Here is a 16,497-nt window from a genome sequence, read left to right on the forward strand (position 1 = left end):
GTACAATACTACTACTGTTGTATTACTGTCAGTTATATACAATGTAAATACTTCAGGGAACTAGTGGTCATGGGATGTCCCTCAGGGTATGGCAGTCATATTCATGTCTGGCTGTAATATTTGCTGTTCCTCCCTCACCCAGAATAATTCATATTTATGTCATTAGTAAATGCACAGAAGTTGGGAATTGATTGAGATATTTTCTTGAAAAAATATTATCTTACTTGGGAGTATTTCTCTCTCTAACACTCTCTCTCTCTCTGTTTCTGTCTCTGTGTCTCTCTCTGTTTCTGTCTCTGTGTCTCTCTCTGTCTCTGTCTCTCTCTCTCTTTCTCTCTCTCTCACTCTGTCTCTCTCTCTTTCTCTCTCTCTGTGTCTCTGTCTCTGTCTCTCTCTGTCTCTCTCTCTCTCTCTCTCTCTCTCTGTCTGTGTCTCTCTCTCTCTCATTCTGTCTCACAAACACATTATATCTCTGTCTGTCTCTGTCTCTCTCTTTCTGAACCCCCTCTCTCAATTTCTCTTTCTGTGTCTCTCTCTGTTTTTATGTGTGTGTTATTTCTGTTGATTGTCCAATAGGAATGTCCTAGTGGTGTCTGTCTGTCTCTCCATCTCTGTGTGTTCTAACATTCTGTTGATTGTTCAATAGGAATGTCCTAGTGGTGTCTGTCTGTCTCTCCATCTCTGTGTGTTCTAACATTCTGTTGATTGTTCAATAGGAATGCCCTAGTGGTGTCTGTCTGTCTCTCCATCTCTGTGTGTTCTAACATTCTGTTGATTGTCCAATAGGAATGTCCTAGTGGTGTCTGTCTGTCTCTCCATCTCTGTGTGTTCTAACATTCTGTTGATTGTTCAATAGGAATGCCCTAGTGGTGTCTGTCTGTCTCTCTGTCTTAATGTGTTCTAACATTCTGTTGATTGTTCAATAGGAATGCCCTAGTGGTGTCTGTCTGTCTCTCCATCTCTGTGTGTTCTAACGTTCTGTTGATTGTCCAATAGGAATGTCCTAGTGGTGTCTGTCTGTCTCTCCATCTCTGTGTGTTCTAACATTCTGTTGATTGTTCAATAGGAATGCCCTAGTGGTGTCTGTCTGTCTCTCCCTCTCTGTGTGTTCTAACATTCTGTTGATTGTCCAATAGGAATGTCCTAGTGGTGTCTGTCTGTCTCTCTGTCTTAATGTGTTCTAACATTCTGTTGATTGTTCAATAGGAATGCCCTAGTGGTGTCTGTCTGTCTCTCTGTCTTAATGTGTTCTAACATTCTGTTGATTGTTCAATAGGAATGTCCTAGTGGTGTCTGTCTGTCTCTCTGTCTTAATGTGTTCTAACATTCTGTTGATTGTCCAATAGGAATGCCCTAGTGGTGTCTGTCTGTCTCTCCCTCTCTGTGTGTTCTAACATTCTGTTGATTGTCCAATAGGAATGTCCTAGTGGTGTCTGTCTGTCTCTCCATCTCTGTGTGTTCTGACTTTCTGTTGATTGTCCAATAGGAATGTCCTAGTGGTGTCTGTCTGTCTCTCCATCTCTGTGTGTTCTAACATTCTGTTGATTGTCCAATAGGAATGCCCTAGTGGTGTCTGTCTGTCTCTCCATCTCTGTGTGTTCTAACATTCTGTTGATTGTCCAATAGGAATGTCCTAGTGGTGTCTGTCTGTCTCTCCCTCTCTGTGTGTTCTAACATTCTGTTGATTGTCCAATAGGAATGTCCTAGTGGTGTCTGTCTGTCTCTCCATCTCTGTGTGTTCTAACATTCTGTTGATTGTCCAATAGGAATGTCCTAGTGGTGTCTGTCTGTCTCTCCCTCTCTGTGTGTTCTAACATTCTGTTGATTGTCCAATAGGAATGTCCTAGTGGTGTGGTGGATGAAGAGACATTCAAGTTAATCTACTCCCAGTTCTTTCCTCAGGGAGGTGAGTGTCTTTAAGTGTGTGTGCTGCACCCGTGCATGAAATCCTGTGTAAGTTTTTCTCTTTCTCTCTGTCTCTTTCTTTCTCTATCTGTCTCTCCCTCTCTCTGTTTCCCCCTCTCCCTTCTCTCTCTCTCTCTCTCTCTCTCTCTCTCTCTCTCTCAATTCAATTCAATTTGCTTTATTGGCATGACATAACAATGTACATATTGCCAAATCTTACTTTAGAGATTTACAATACTAACATAATTAATAATTATGATCAAAATTGTCAACGGCAACAGAAACAACAATAACCAAGGGGCAAAATAACCATATTGTAAGGGGTGCGTACTGGCGGCAGAGAAGTCAGATGCAGGAGAGCAAAACCTGTGTTTCCAACGGCTTAGTTTAATAATCCAAACCCACCAGATACCTAACAATAAATAAATGGGTACATAACCCGACGCACACCAGAACATAACGAGCACAAGCACTTACAACAAACAATACCGGACAAGGACATGGGGGGAACAGAGGGTTAAATACACAACATGTAATTGATGGAATTGGAACCAGGTGTGATGGAAGACAAGACAAAACCAATGGAAAATGAAAAGTGGATCGGCGATGGCTAGAAGGTCGGTGACGTCAACCGCCGAACGCCGCCCGAACAAGGAGAGTCGGTAGAAGTCGTGACACATATATTGAACAATAACAATAAGCATAGAGGACATGTGCAGGTTGGTTGGTCTGTCAGACACTGTCCCTCATCTTATGGCAGGCAGCAATGTAGTGCGCAGCCAACCCACAGCTCTCTGCGTCCTCCCCCAACAGGACGGGTAGCCTACTCTCATCAGAGAGGTCTTTGAAACCTTGAATAAGGGTTTCAAATTTAGGGAAATTAAGCTCTCTAATTGTTTTATATTTTGTACATTTTTTCAGGAAATGCAGCTCTGTCTCGGGTTCTGCTGTGGTTGCACAGCCTTTCCTCTACAGGGAGCCAGGTTTTCCTTTGTCTAGCCTTCTCAATGGCATGGCTGTTCTCACTGAGCCTGTACTTTGTCAAGGTTTTTCTCTCTCTTTCTCAGCCTTTCAGTCTCTCAGTATCCCCTTCTCTCACTTCCTCCCCGGGCGCCGAAGACGTGGATGTCGATTAAGGCAGCCCCCTGTACGTCTCTGATTCAGAGGGGTTGGGTTAAATGCGGAAGACACATTTCAGTTGAATGCATTCAGTTGTACAACTGACTAGGTATCCCCCTTTCCCTTTCCCCTCTGTTTCAGACTCCAGCACCTACGCTCATTTTCTGTTCGGAGCATTTGACACCCACAAGAATGGTTCTGTGAGCTTCGAAGACTTCGTCACAGGCTTGTCAATCATCATGAGAGGCTCTGTCACAGAGAAACTCAACTGGGCTTTTAACGTCTACGACCTCAACAAAGATGGCTTCATCACCAAAGAGGTATGGTACGATGTGTGTGTGTGTGTGTGTATGTATGTACAGTTGAAGTTGGAAGTTTACATACGTACACCTTAGCCAAATATATTTAAACTCCGTTTTTCACAATTCCTAACATTTAATCCTAGTAAAAATTCCCAGTCTTAGGTCAGTTAGGATTACCACTTTATTTTAAGAATGTGAAATGTCAGAATAATAGTAGAGATAATGATTTATTTCAGCTTTTATTTCTTTCATCACATTCCCAGTGGGTCAGAAGTTTACATACACTCAATTAGTATTTGGTAGCATTGCCTTTAAATTGTTTAACTTGGGTCAAATGTTTCGGGTAGCCTTCCACAAGCTTCCCACAATACATTGGGTGAATTTTGGCCCATTCCTCCTGACAGAGATGGTGTAACTGAGTCAGGTTTGTAGGCCTCCTTGCTCACACATGCTTTTTCAGTTCTGCCCACAAATGTTCTATGGGATTGAGGTCAGGGCTTTGTGATGGCCACTCCAATACCTTGACTTTGTTGTCCTTAAGCCATTTGCCACAACTTTGGAAGTATGCTTGGGTCCTTGTCCATTTGGAAGACCCATTTGTAACCAAGCTTTAACTTCCTAACTGATGTCTTGAGATGTTGCTTCAATATAGCCACATACCTTTCCATCCTCATGATGCCATCTATTTTGTGAAGTGCACCAGTCCCTCCTGCAGCAAAGCACCCCCACAACATGATGCTGCCGCCCTCGTGCTTCATGGTTGGGATGGTGTTCTTTGGCTTGCAAGCCTCCCCCTTTTTCCTCCAAACATAACAAGGGTCATTATGGCCAAACAGTTCTATTTTTGATTCATCAGACCAGAGGACATTTCTCCAAAAAGTACAATCTTTGTCCCCATGTGCAGTTGCAAACCGTAGTCTGGCTTTTTATGGCTGTTTTGGAGCAGTGGCTTCTTCCTTGCTGAGCGACCTTTCAGGTTATGTTGATATAGGACTCGTTTTACTGTGGATATAGATACTTTTGTTCCTGTTTCATCCAGCATATTCACAAGGTCCTTTGCTGTTGTTCTGGGATTGATTTGCACTTTTCGCACCAAAGTACGTTCATCTCCAGGAGACAGAACGCGTCCTCTTCCTGAGCGGTATGACGTCTGCGTGGTCCCATGGTGTTTATACTTGGGTACTATTGTTTGTACAGATGAACATGGTACCTTCAGGCATTTGGAAATTGCTCCCAAAGATGATCCAGACTTGTGGAGGTCTACAATTTGTTTTCTGACGTCGTGGCTGAGATCTTTTGATTTTCCCCTGATCTCAAGCAAAGATGCACTAAATTTGAAGGTAGGCCTTGAAATACATCCACAGGTAAACCTCCAATTGACTCAAATTATGTTAATTAGCCTATAAGAAGCTTCTAAAGCCATGCCATCATTTTCTGGAATTTTCCTAGCTGTTTAAAAGGCACAGTCAACTTAGTGTATGTAAACTTCTGACACACTGGAATTGTGATAAAGTGAGTTATAAGTGAAATTATCTGTCTGTAAACAAATTTACTTGTGTCATGCACAAAGTAGATGTCCTAACCGACTTGCCAAAACGATAGTTTGTTAACAAGAAATTTGTGGAGTGGTTGAAAAACAAGTTTCACTGACTCCAACCTAAGTGTATGTAAACTTCTGACTTCAACTGTATATCTTTTTGTCTCTCTGAAATGAAAGAATCTAGTGATAGGTTAAACAAATGCATGTCTGTCATTGAACAACCTCATGACATGATGAGATGTGGAAAATCACACCAATCTTCTCTATAAGTTATTGAAACGAATAAGCTAATTTACTAACATTGGATATTAAACGTTTTATTTATTCAATTCATATTTATTGTTTCTGCTTTTGTACTGTTTAAATCTTTTCTCGAACTGCTTCTTACCTGTTGTGCTTTTTGTCCCTTCCTGCCTCCTGTCCAGGATGAGAACATCATGCAGTCCATGCATCTGTTTGACAACGTCATTTAGTAACACTTCCTGTGGGTGTGGCCTAAAGGACAGCGTTCCCATATTTAGCCCCACAGCCTCCACCCCTAGCTCCCCTCTATCCCCAAACACAGAAGCATTAGGGCTGTCAGGGGGGTAAAAGGTACCCCTCCATGGATCTCCACCCTCCCATCCATCCCTATAACAAAATAGTACAGGACTGTAGAATGTAACAGAATAGTTCAGGACTGTATACTGTAATATAATAATACTGTATAATGTAATAGAATAGTACTGTATACTGTAACAGAATAATACTGTTTAATGTAATATAATAGTACTGTATACTGTAATAGAATAGTACAGGACTGTATAATGTAATAGAATAGTACAGTACTGTATAATGTAATAGAATAGTATAGTACTGTATAATGTAACAGAATAGTATAGTACTGTATAATGTAACAGAATAGTACAGTACTGTATAATGTAATAGAATAGTACAGTACGGTACAATGTAATAGAATAGTACAGTACTGTATAATGTAATAGAATAGAACAGCACTGTATAATCTAATAGTACAGTACTGTATAATGTAATAGAATAGTATAGTACTGTATAATGTAATAGAATATTACAGTACTTTAATGTAATAGAATAGTACAGTACTGTATAATGTAATAGAATAGTACAGTACTGTATAATGTAACAGAATAGTACAGTACTGTATAATGTAACAGAATAGTACAGTACTGTATAATGTAACAGAATAGTACAGTACTGTACAATGTAATAGAATAGTACAGTACGGTACAATGTAATAGAATAGTATAGTACTGTATAATGTAATAGAATAGTACAGTACTGTATAATGTAATAGAATAGAACAGCACTGTATAATCTAATAGTACAGTACTGTATAATGTAATAGAATAGTACAGTACTTTAATGTAATAGAATAGTACAGTACTGTATAATGTAATAGAATAGTACAGCACTGTATAATGTAATAGAATAGTACAGTACGTTATACTGTAGAATAGCATGGTACTATATAATGTCATAGAATAGAATATAAACAGAATATAAGAAATGTATTGTTCCTGAGAGCAAACATCAACAAGTAATTAAAGATATTTATAATGTTCTTAGCCTTCATATAAAATCTAACAAGTTTGATTTTATGTAGCATAAAAAAATAGAAAATATATGCATTCTGCAGCGACACGCCATCCCATCTGATTTGTGCTTAGTGGAACTATCATTTGTTTTTCAACAGGACAATGACCCAACACACCTCCAGGCTGTGTAAGGGCTATATGACCAAGAGGGAGAGTGATGGAGTGCTGCATCAGATGACCTGGCCTCCACAATCACCCCAACCTCAACCCAATTGAGATGGTTTGGGATGAGTTGGACCGCAGAGTGAAGGAAAAGCAGCCAACGAGTGCTCAGCATTTGTGGGAACTCCTTCAAGACTGTTGGAAAAGCATTCCAGGTGAAGCTGGTTGAGAGAATGCCAAGACTGTGCAAAGCTGTCATCAAGGCAAAGGGTGGCTACTTTGAAGAATCTCAAATATAAAATATATTTTGATTTGTTTAAAACCTCTTACATCTAGACGTTCCGCTAGCGGAACACCTGCTCCAATATCCAATGTTAGGCGTGGCGCGAATTACAAATTCCTCAAAAATACAAAAACTTCCATTTTTCAAACATATGACTATTTTACACTATTTTAAAGACAAGACACTCCTTTATCTAACCACACTGTCCGATTTCAAAAAGGCTTTACAGCGAAAGCAAAACATTAGATTATGTCAGCAGAGTACCCAGCCAGGAATAATCAGACACCCATTTTTCAAGCTAGCATATAATGTCACAAAAAACAAAACCACAGCTAAATGCAGCACTAACCTTTGATGATCTTCATCAGATGACACGCCTAGGACATTATGTTATACAATACATGCATGTTTTGTTCAATCAAGTTCATATTTATATCAAAAACCAGCTTTTTACATTAGCATGTGAAGTTCAGAACTAGCATTACCACCGAACACTTCCGGTGAATTTACTAAATTACTCACGATAAACGTTCACAAAAAACATAACAATTATTTTAAGAATTATAGATACAGAACTCCTTTATGCACTCGCTGTGTCCGATTTTAAAATAGCTTTTCGGTGAAAGCACATTTTGCAATATTCTGAGTAGATAGCACGCCATCACAGGCTAGCTATTTTGACACCCACCAAGTTTGACCCTCACCAAACTCCGATTTACTATTAGAAAAGTTTGATTACCTTTCCTGTTCTTCGTCAGAATGCACTCCCAGGACTTCTACTTCAATAACAAATGTTGGTTTGGTTCAAAATAATCCATAGTTATATCCAAATAGCGGCGTTTTGTTCGTGCGTTCAAGACACTATCCAAGGGTGACGAAGGGTTACGCGCCCGACGCATTTCGTGACAAAAAAAAATCTAAATATTCCATTACCGTACTTCGAAGCATGTCAACCGCTGGTTAAAATCATTTTTTATGCTATTTTTCTCGTAAAAAAGCGATAATATTCTGACCGGGAGTCGTTGTTTTCGTTCAAAGACGAAATAATAAAAACATGGGGTCACCTCGTGCACGCGCCTCCAGTCTCTGTTCTCTGATCGACCACGATCAAAATGTGCTAATGTTTTTCAGCCAGGGCCTGCAAAGCCACCATTCAGCTTTTTGCCGCCTTCTGAGAGCCTATGGGAGCCGTAGGAAGTGTCACGTAACAGCAGAGATCCCCTGTTTTGGATAGAGATGATCAAGAAGGCCAAGAAATGGTCAGACAGGGTACTTCCTGTACAGAATCTTCTCAGGTTTTGGCCTGCCAAATGAGTTCTGTTATACTCACAGACACCATTCAAACAGTTTTAGAAACTTTGGAGTGTTTTCTATCCAAAGCTAATAATTATATGCATATTCTAGTTTCTGGGCAGGAGTAATAATCAGATTAAATAGGGTACTTTTTTTTTTATCCGGCCGTGAAAATACTGCCTCCTATCCATAACAGGTTAACACTTTTTTGGTTACTACATGGTTCCGTATGTGTTATTTCATAGTTTTAATGTCTTCACTATTATTCTACAATGTAGAAAAATATAAAAAATAAAGAAAAACCCTTGAATGAGTAGGTGTGTCAAAACGTTTGACTGGTACTGTATATACAGTGCATTCGGAAAGTATTCAGACCCCTTGGGTTTTCCTCATTTTGTTATGTTACAGCCTTATTCTAAAATGGATTAAATAGTTTTTTTCCTCATCAATCTACACTCAATACCCCATAATGACAAAGCAAAAACTGAAATATCACATTTACACAAGTATTCAGACCCTTTCCTCAGTACTTTGTTGAAGCACCTGTGGTAGTGATTACAGCCTTGAGTCTTCTTGGGTATGATGCTACAAGATTTGCACCTGTATTTGGGGAGTTTCTCCCATTCTTCTCTGCAGATCCTCTCAATCTCTGTCAGGTTGGTTGGGGAGCGTCGCTGCACAGCTATTTTCAGGTCTCTCCAAAGATGTTCGATCAGGTTCAAGGCCAGAGCAGCTGGGCCACTCAAGGACATTCAGAGATTTGTCCCGAAGCCACTCCTGCGTTGTCTTGGCTGTGTGCTTAGGCTCGTTGTCCTGTTGGAAGGTGAACCATCGCGCCAGTCAGGTCCTGAGTGCTCTGGAGCAGGTTTTCATCAAGGATCTCTCTGTACTTTGCTCCGTTCATCTTTCCCTATATCCTAACTAGTCTCCCAGTCCCTGCTGCTGAAAGACATCTCAACGGCATGATGCTGCCACCACCATGCTTCCCCGTAGGGATGGTGCCAGGTTTCCACCAGACGTGACGCTTGGCATTCAAGCCAAAAAGTTCAATCTTGGTTTCATCAGACCTGAGAATCTTGTTTCTCATGGTCTGAGAGTCCTTTGAGTGCTTTTTGGCAAACTCCAAGCGTGCTGTTATGTGCCTTTTACTGAGGAGTGGCTTCCATCAGGAAACTCTACAATAAAGGCCTGGTTGGTGGAGTGCTGCAGAGATGGTTGTCCTTCTGGAAGGTTCTTCCATCTCCACAGAGGAACTCTGGAGCTCTGTCAGAGTGACCATCGGGTTCTTCAGCACCTCCCTGACCAAAGCCCTTCTTCCCCCATTGCTCAGTTTGGCCGGGCGGCTAGTCTTGGTTGTTCCAAACTTGTTCCATTTAATAATGAGGGAAGCCACTGTGTTCTTGCGGACCTTCAATGCTGCAGAATTGTTTGGTACCTTTCTCCAGATCTGTGCCTCGACACAATCCTTTCTCGGAGCTCTACACATAATTCATGGCTTGGTTTTTGCTCTGACATGCACGGTCAACTGTGGAACCTTATAGTGTGGGCCAATTGAATTTACCACAGGCGGACTCCAATCAAGTGGTAGAAACATCTCAAGGATGATCAATGGAAACATGATGCACCTGAGCTCAATTTCAAGTCTCATAGCAAAGGGTCTGAATACTAATGTATTCTGTTTTTTAAATTGAATACATTTGACAAAAATGTCTAAAAACCTGTTTTTGATTTGTCATGATGGTGCATTGTGTGTAGATTAATGAGGATTTGTATTTAATCCATTTTAGAATAAGGCTGTAACATAACATAATGTGGAAAAAGTAAATGGGTCTAAAGCCTTTTCTGAATGCTATATATTATGTGTATCATTGTACAGTACTGTAAAACGTAATAGAATAGTACAGTACTGTAAAACGTAATAGAATAGTACAGTACTGTATAACGTAATAGAACAGAATCAGGATAGAAGAAAACCCGAGAACGAATATCAACAAGTAACTAAAAAATATTTAGAATGTTCTTAGCCTTCATATATAATCTCGTAAATTTGATTATAAGTATATATATATATATATATATATATACATATTTTAATGAAAAATGTAAATAATAAATACATAATAAATATATATATATATTTTCATTTAAAAAAAATACACTGCTCAAATAAATAAAGGGAACACTTAAACAACACAATGTAACTCCAAGTCAATCACACTTCTGTGAAATCAAACTGTCCACTTAGGAAGCAACACTGATTGACAATAAATTTCACATGCTGTTGTGCAAATGGCATAGACAACAGGTGGAAATTATAGGCAATTAGCAAGACACCCCCAATATAGGAGTGGTTCTGCAGGTGGGGACCACAGACCACTTCTCAGTTCCTATGCTTCCTGGCTGATGTTTTGGTCACTTTTGAATGCTGGCCGTGCTTTCACTCTAGTGGTAGCATGAGACGGAGTCTACAACCCACACAAGTGGCTCAGGTAGTGCAGCTCATCCAGGATGGCACATCAATGCGAGCTGTGGCAAGAAGGTTTGCTGTGTCTGTCAGCGTAGTGTCCAGAGCATGGAGGCGCTACCAGGAGACAGGCCAGTACATCAGGAGACGTGGAGGAGGCTGTAGGAGGGCAACAACCCAGCAGCAGGACCGCTACCTCCGCCTTTGTGAAAGGATGAGCAGGAGAAGGACTGCCAGAGCCCTGCAAAATGACCTCCAGCAGGCCACAAATGTGCATGTGTCTGCTCAAACGGTCAGAAACAGACTCCATGAGGGTGGTATGAGGGCATAATGTCCACAGGTGGGGGTTGTGCTTACAGCCCAACACCGTGCAGGATGTTTGGCATTTGCCAGAGAACACCAAGATTGGCAAATTCGCCACTGGCGCCCTGTGCTCTTCACAGATGAAAGCAGGTTCACACTGAGCACGTGACAGACGTGACAGAGTCTGGAGACGCCTGGAGAACGTTCTGCTGCCTGCAACATCCTCCAGCATGACCGGTTTGCAGGTGGGTCAGTCATGGTGTTGGGTGGCATTTCTTTGGGGGGCCGCACAGCACTCCATGTGCTCGCCAGAGGTAGCCTGACTGCCATTAGGTACCGAGATGAGATCCTCAGACCCCTTGTGAGACCATATGCTGGTGCGGTTGGCCCTGGGTTCCTCCTAATGCAAGACAATGCTAGACCTCATGTGGCTGGAGTGTGTCAGCAGTTCCTGCAAGAGGAAGGCATTGATGCTATGGACTGGCCCGCCCGTTCTCCAGACCTGAATCCAATTGAGCACATCTGGGACATCATGTCTCGCTCCATCCACCAAAGCCACGTTGCAACACAGACTGTCCAGGAGTTGGCGGATGCTTTAGTCCAGGTCTGGGAGGAGATCCCTCAGGAGACCATCTGCCACCTCATCAGGAGCATGCCCAGGCGTTGTAGGGAGGTCATACAGGCACGTGGAGGCCACACACACTACTGAGCCTCATTTTGACTTGTTTTAAGGACATTACATCAAAGTTGGATCACCCTGTAGTGTGGTTTTCCACTTCAATTTTGAGTGTGACTCCAAATCCAGACCTCCATGGGTTGATAAATTGGATTTCCATTGATTATTTTTGTGTGATTTTGTTGTCAGCACATTCAAATATGTAAAGAAAAAAGTATTTCATAAGATTATTTCTTTCATTCAGATCTAGTATGTGTTGTTTAAGTGTTCCCTTTATTTTTGTTGAGCAGTGTGTAAGGCTAAGAACACTCTAAATATTTTTTTGTTACTTGTTGATGTTCGTTCTCGGGTTTTCTTCTATCCTGATTCTGCTCTATTACGTTTTACAGTACTGTACAATGATACACATAATATATATATACACACACACACACAACCGTTCAAAAGTTTGGGGTCACTTAGAAATGTCCTTGTTTTTTAAAAAGCACTTATTTTGTCCATTAAAATAACATAAAATTTATCAGAAATACAGTGTAGACATTGTTAATGATGTAAATGACTATTGTAGCTGGAAACGGCAGATTTTTTATGAAATATCTACATAGGTGTACAGAGGCCCATTATCAGCAACCATCACTCCTGTGTTCCAATGGCACGTTGTGTTAGCTAATCCAAGTTTACCATTTTATAAGGCTAATTGATCATTAGAAAACCCTTTTGCAATCATGTTAGCACAGCTGAATACTGTTGTCCTGATTAAAGAAGCAATAAAACTGGCCTTCAGACAAGTTGAGTATCTGGAGCATCAGCATTTGTGGGTTTGATTACAGGCTCAAAATGGCCAGAAACAAATAACTTTCTTCTGAAACTCGTCAGTCTATTCTTGCTCTGAGATATGAAGGCTATTCCATGCGAGAAATTGCCAAGAAACTGAAGATCTCGTACAATGCTGTGTACTACTCCCATCACAGAACAGCGCAAACTGGCCCTAACCAGAATAGAAAGAGGAGTGGGAGGCACCGGTGCACACCTGAACAAGATGACAAGTACAGCATTATTTATTAGACAAAACTGATCCTAGATCAGCACTCCAACTAAGTTTGAATACAGTAGTCCTGTGTGGCTTAGTTGGTAGAGCATGGTGCATGGTTTCCATTCCCAATGGGGCCACCGGCATGAAAAATGTATTCACACATAGTTACAAGTCGCTTTGGATGAAAGCATTTTCTAAATGGCACATCTTATGATACATTATTATAACACTTAGTTATAATAGCTATACAGGTCCAGATATACAGGGTTTCTGTCAAACTTGTGTTCAGGTCTTCTTGGTTCTGGGTTTGTAATGTTCAGGTCTTCTTGGTTCAGGGTTTGTTGACTGTACTGTAGAGAACAGAGGAGTCCTCCTCAGCTGCATGTGTTGCTGTGGGTCTGAGGAGAAAGAAACAGAAATTAAACAGAATCTGCATCCCCCCAAAAAAACTCTTATACTCTTTATAGTGCATTACTTTAACCAAGACCTACATGGTTCTGGTGAAAAGTAGTGCACTAAATAGGGAATAGGGTTCCATTTGGAACACAGAACAGTTCCTCAAAACCACCACTCTCTCATTATAGACAGGAATTGTCTTGAGATTTCCATTGTTGGGTTTGTAGTTTAAGGAAATGCCATCACTAGTGGCCACTACAGGGTCAACTCTTTCCCTTATTAATGACGTCATGGTCTTCTCGTCCAATAAGCAACAGCATATGAATAAGCTGTAATCAAGAATATAGCTTGTTTACAGCCAAATCTAAATAATAATATGTAAATAGTATGTTATAGAAGGGTCAGAATATTTTTGGGGTGAATTGACTTGTTTTTGAGAAAATATCCAACCAGCGATTCACTTCCTCATCCTCGTTGTTCAGTAAGTGGGCTCCAAAAACACCCCAAAACATCCTTTAAGAAACAAAAAAGCTATACATAGTCTATAGTGAGTGATGCATGTCTTTAGATGTTGTACACATGAAATTGTGTCATTCAGAACTTAATCCGCAACGTTATGTTCCATGTTGTTGAGACTTGAACGATGCCTTTCGTCCGTTCTAGCAGCATGATACACGGAGAATAGAACAGTTGGACGGGGAAACAGCACGAGTCACACAAAATGGAATATAACGTTGTGGATAAAGTTTGGAATGACACAATTTCATGTGTACAACTGTTACATCTAAAGATCTGCATCACTATACTGAGATATTTCTGTTTCTAAAAGGACGTATTTGGGAGTTTTTGGAGCATTTGTTTCTCTAAAACAAGTGAAATCGCAATAAAAGGTGTCTGGACCCTTCTATAACATGGCATTTAGATACAAAATAGAAATTTGGTTGTAAAAAGCATATTTCTCCTTTAATGTGGTGTATCAACAATGCTCTAGAATTGACTCTGTTGTTATAATGGCAGAATATTCTCACTGGTTGGCAGCACTGGGGAGGTTGAATTTCACAACATCGTACTGGACATCCTCTTCCTGTTTCTGGGGTTGAGGCAGCTGGACAGTGGAGTACAGAGGCACTTCCTGTTTTATGAAGCGAGAGAAGTGGACACTGGCATAGTGAACATCATCCTGGCCGACGGTGGCTGCTGTCTGTGCTGCAGTAGGGGTCATGGCCAAGCTTGAGACGTTTTCATACACTTGACTAGAGTCTCCCTGATGGGAAGAGAGGACAGACAACATAATGAGTAGAAATGTTCCACAAAGCAATACAAAAAAATCTGATTGTAACAGACTCACCTGTACATTCTCTGATGTGTCTCTTGTGTCAGAGGTGGATATGGAGGCCTTCTTCCTGGTTTGCACATTAATTAATACATTTATTATTGAATGAATCAATGAACAAAGTAAGTTAATAAAAAAGAGTTGGAGTGAAATAATCTTTAAAATAATCACTCACCTGAACCACATGAGTCCAGAGAGACAGAGGATGAGAACCAGAACAACCACTATGATTGCTACAGCTGCATTCAGAACTGATGTTTGTTTCTCTATAATATAATATGGCTGATATGAGTACAATAGTACAATATTTGTTAACTGATCTAATCTCAATGTATATACAATTATTAAACAAAGTATGATAAGCCAAAGTGTAATTATTAATATTAGATTGAAATGTAATTTTGTTTTGAAATATTGAAGATGAAAGTTCACCTGGTAAAATGATCATCAGAGCTGTAGAGTTCCTAGATCCTCTTCCATTCCAGGCCTCACAGTGGTAATGTCCATTGTCCTTAGACTTGAACTTACTTATGTTGTACATCTGTCCAAATCCATTTAGAAAAGTCTTATTTTGAAAGTACCAGGTGTATTTGTCCACAGGTGGGTTGGCATCACTGCTGCAGGTCAGAGTCACTGAACTGTCCTCCACTATTTCACCAGAGGGACTGACTGACACTGAGGTGTTCTTTGGGCCATCTGGTGGACAATATGTAACAACAGTGTTTTAAACAGTGTTTTACTTGTTATTGAAATATGAATTTAAATCTGATCCTCTGATCAAAAGATGAGGTTAGGTGTACTAACACTGAACATCCATAGACACAGAAGAAGAGTTGAGACGTCCATATTTATTCTCAGCCTCACAGTAGTATTCTCCACTGTCCTCAGAACTGATGGTGGTGAAATTGTATGTCTTTTCAGATCCTGTCAGTGAAGCTCCATTCTTCTTGTACCAGGTGTATTTGTCCACAGGTGGGTTGGCATCACTGCTGCAGGTCAGAGTCACTGAACTGTCCTCCACTATTTCACCAGAGGGACTGACTGACACTGAGGTGCTCTTTGGGCCGTCTGGTAAAGGAGAATTTGTCAGAAGGATATGACAGTAGTATATTTATGACCGTAGTATATTTACAAATGTCATGTCAAAAATATATTCTCTGTTAAGTCAGAGAACTAACTAAAACTCTAACTTACACAAAACGTTAATAAATACAGATGGAGATGTTATGCTTTAGGACTAATGCATTTAATTCCAATTGTTTTTCTACCTTATCATTCAAACACTGAGCTGTACTTTACTCACACTTCACATCCATCTTTATGGTCCTAGACCTGTCTGTCCCCATCTCATTCTGGGCCTCACAGTAGTACTCTCCACTGTCAGATGACTGGATTTGATTGAAGACATGATGTGGTCCTGTCATACTCTGATAGTCACCTCCATTCTTCTTGTACCAGGTGTATTTGTCCACAGGTGGGTTGGCATCACTGCTGCAGGTCAGAGTCACTGAACTGCCCTCCACTATTTCACCAGAGGGACTGACTGACACTGAGGTGTTCTTTGGTTTGTCTGATGTAAAAGATGAATGTCCCAAAGCCTTAATGTCACAATACTTTCATAATAATTATAATAATTTAAAGTAATATAGACAATGAGTAAAAATGGCTTTTTGTTCTGTAATGATTGATAAAGTAAGATGCATGATACTTGCTAAGTAGTATACTGTACTTATAAGGGCACAAGGTGAGACACAGATGCAGACACAGGAGGCAGATGGTCAGAGTCCAAGATGTTTATTAACAATCCAAAAAGGGTAGGTAAGAGAATGGTTGTGGACAGGCAAAAGGTCAAAACCAGTTCAGAGGTACAGAATGGCAAGCAGGCTTGAGGTCAGGGCAGGCAGAATGATCAGGCAGGTGGGAATGGAGTCCAGAAAAACAGGCAAAGGTCAAAACCGGGAGGACTAATAAAGGAGAATAGAAAAGCAGGAGCACAGGGAAAAACACGCTGGTTGACTTGAACATACAAGACAAACTGGCACAGAGAGACAGGAAACACAGGGATAAATACACTGGGGAAAATAAGAGACACCTGGAGGGGGTGGAGACAATCACAAGGACAGGTGAAACAGATC

At 40.6% G+C, this 16,497-nt stretch overlaps 2 protein-coding genes across 2 annotated transcripts in view; one reads left to right on the top strand and one right to left on the bottom strand.

Annotated features, from left to right (window-relative positions):
• The window catches only part of LOC115147892 (Kv channel-interacting protein 2-like), a gene marked incomplete at its 5' end in the record, with an annotated part of 18,439 nt that extends 12,854 nt beyond the window's left edge, over window positions 1-5,585 (top strand). Inside the window, 3 exons of the mRNA XM_029690152.1 lie at window positions 1,837-1,906; window positions 3,166-3,344; window positions 5,292-5,585. Of these exons, the coding sequence (XP_029546012.1) occupies window positions 1,837-1,906; window positions 3,166-3,344; window positions 5,292-5,339 (297 nt within the window). The remainder of the gene's footprint in view (window positions 1-1,836; window positions 1,907-3,165; window positions 3,345-5,291) is intronic.
• A 7,051-nt stretch (window positions 5,586-12,636) lies between these two features.
• On the bottom strand, window positions 12,637-15,866 carry LOC115147488 (B-cell receptor CD22). Its single transcript, XM_029689736.1, has 8 exons — window positions 15,666-15,866; window positions 15,167-15,430; window positions 14,795-15,058; window positions 14,538-14,628; window positions 14,378-14,432; window positions 14,058-14,293; window positions 13,305-13,358; window positions 12,637-13,031 (listed from the first exon to the last, which is right to left on the bottom strand). Exons 1-8 carry the CDS (start codon window positions 15,784-15,786, stop codon window positions 12,965-12,967), a joined length of 1,152 nt encoding a protein of 383 aa, XP_029545596.1. The 5' UTR covers window positions 15,787-15,866; the 3' UTR covers window positions 12,637-12,964.
• Between the last annotated feature and the right edge of the window lie 631 nt (window positions 15,867-16,497).

This window comes from Salmo trutta, chromosome 14, assembly GCF_901001165.1.
Source record: "Salmo trutta chromosome 14, fSalTru1.1, whole genome shotgun sequence".
NCBI lineage: Eukaryota > Metazoa > Chordata > Actinopteri > Salmoniformes > Salmonidae > Salmo > Salmo trutta.

What these genes read in the sequence shown, in the direction of transcription:
- LOC115147488 (XM_029689736.1), bottom strand. Translation starts at nt 15,786, where the DNA reads ATGACAGGACCACATCATGTCTTCAATCAAATCCAGTCATCTGACAGT. An exon ending in TCTGGACTCATGTGGTTCAG is followed by an intron (nt 14,433 to 14,537) that starts GTGAGTGATTAT and finishes TGTGCAAACCAG; the next exon opens with GAAGAAGGCCTCCATATCCA. An exon ending in ACACATCAGAGAATGTACAG is followed by an intron (nt 14,294 to 14,377) that starts GTGAGTCTGTTA and finishes TCTTCCCATCAG; the next exon opens with GGAGACTCTAGTCAAGTGTA.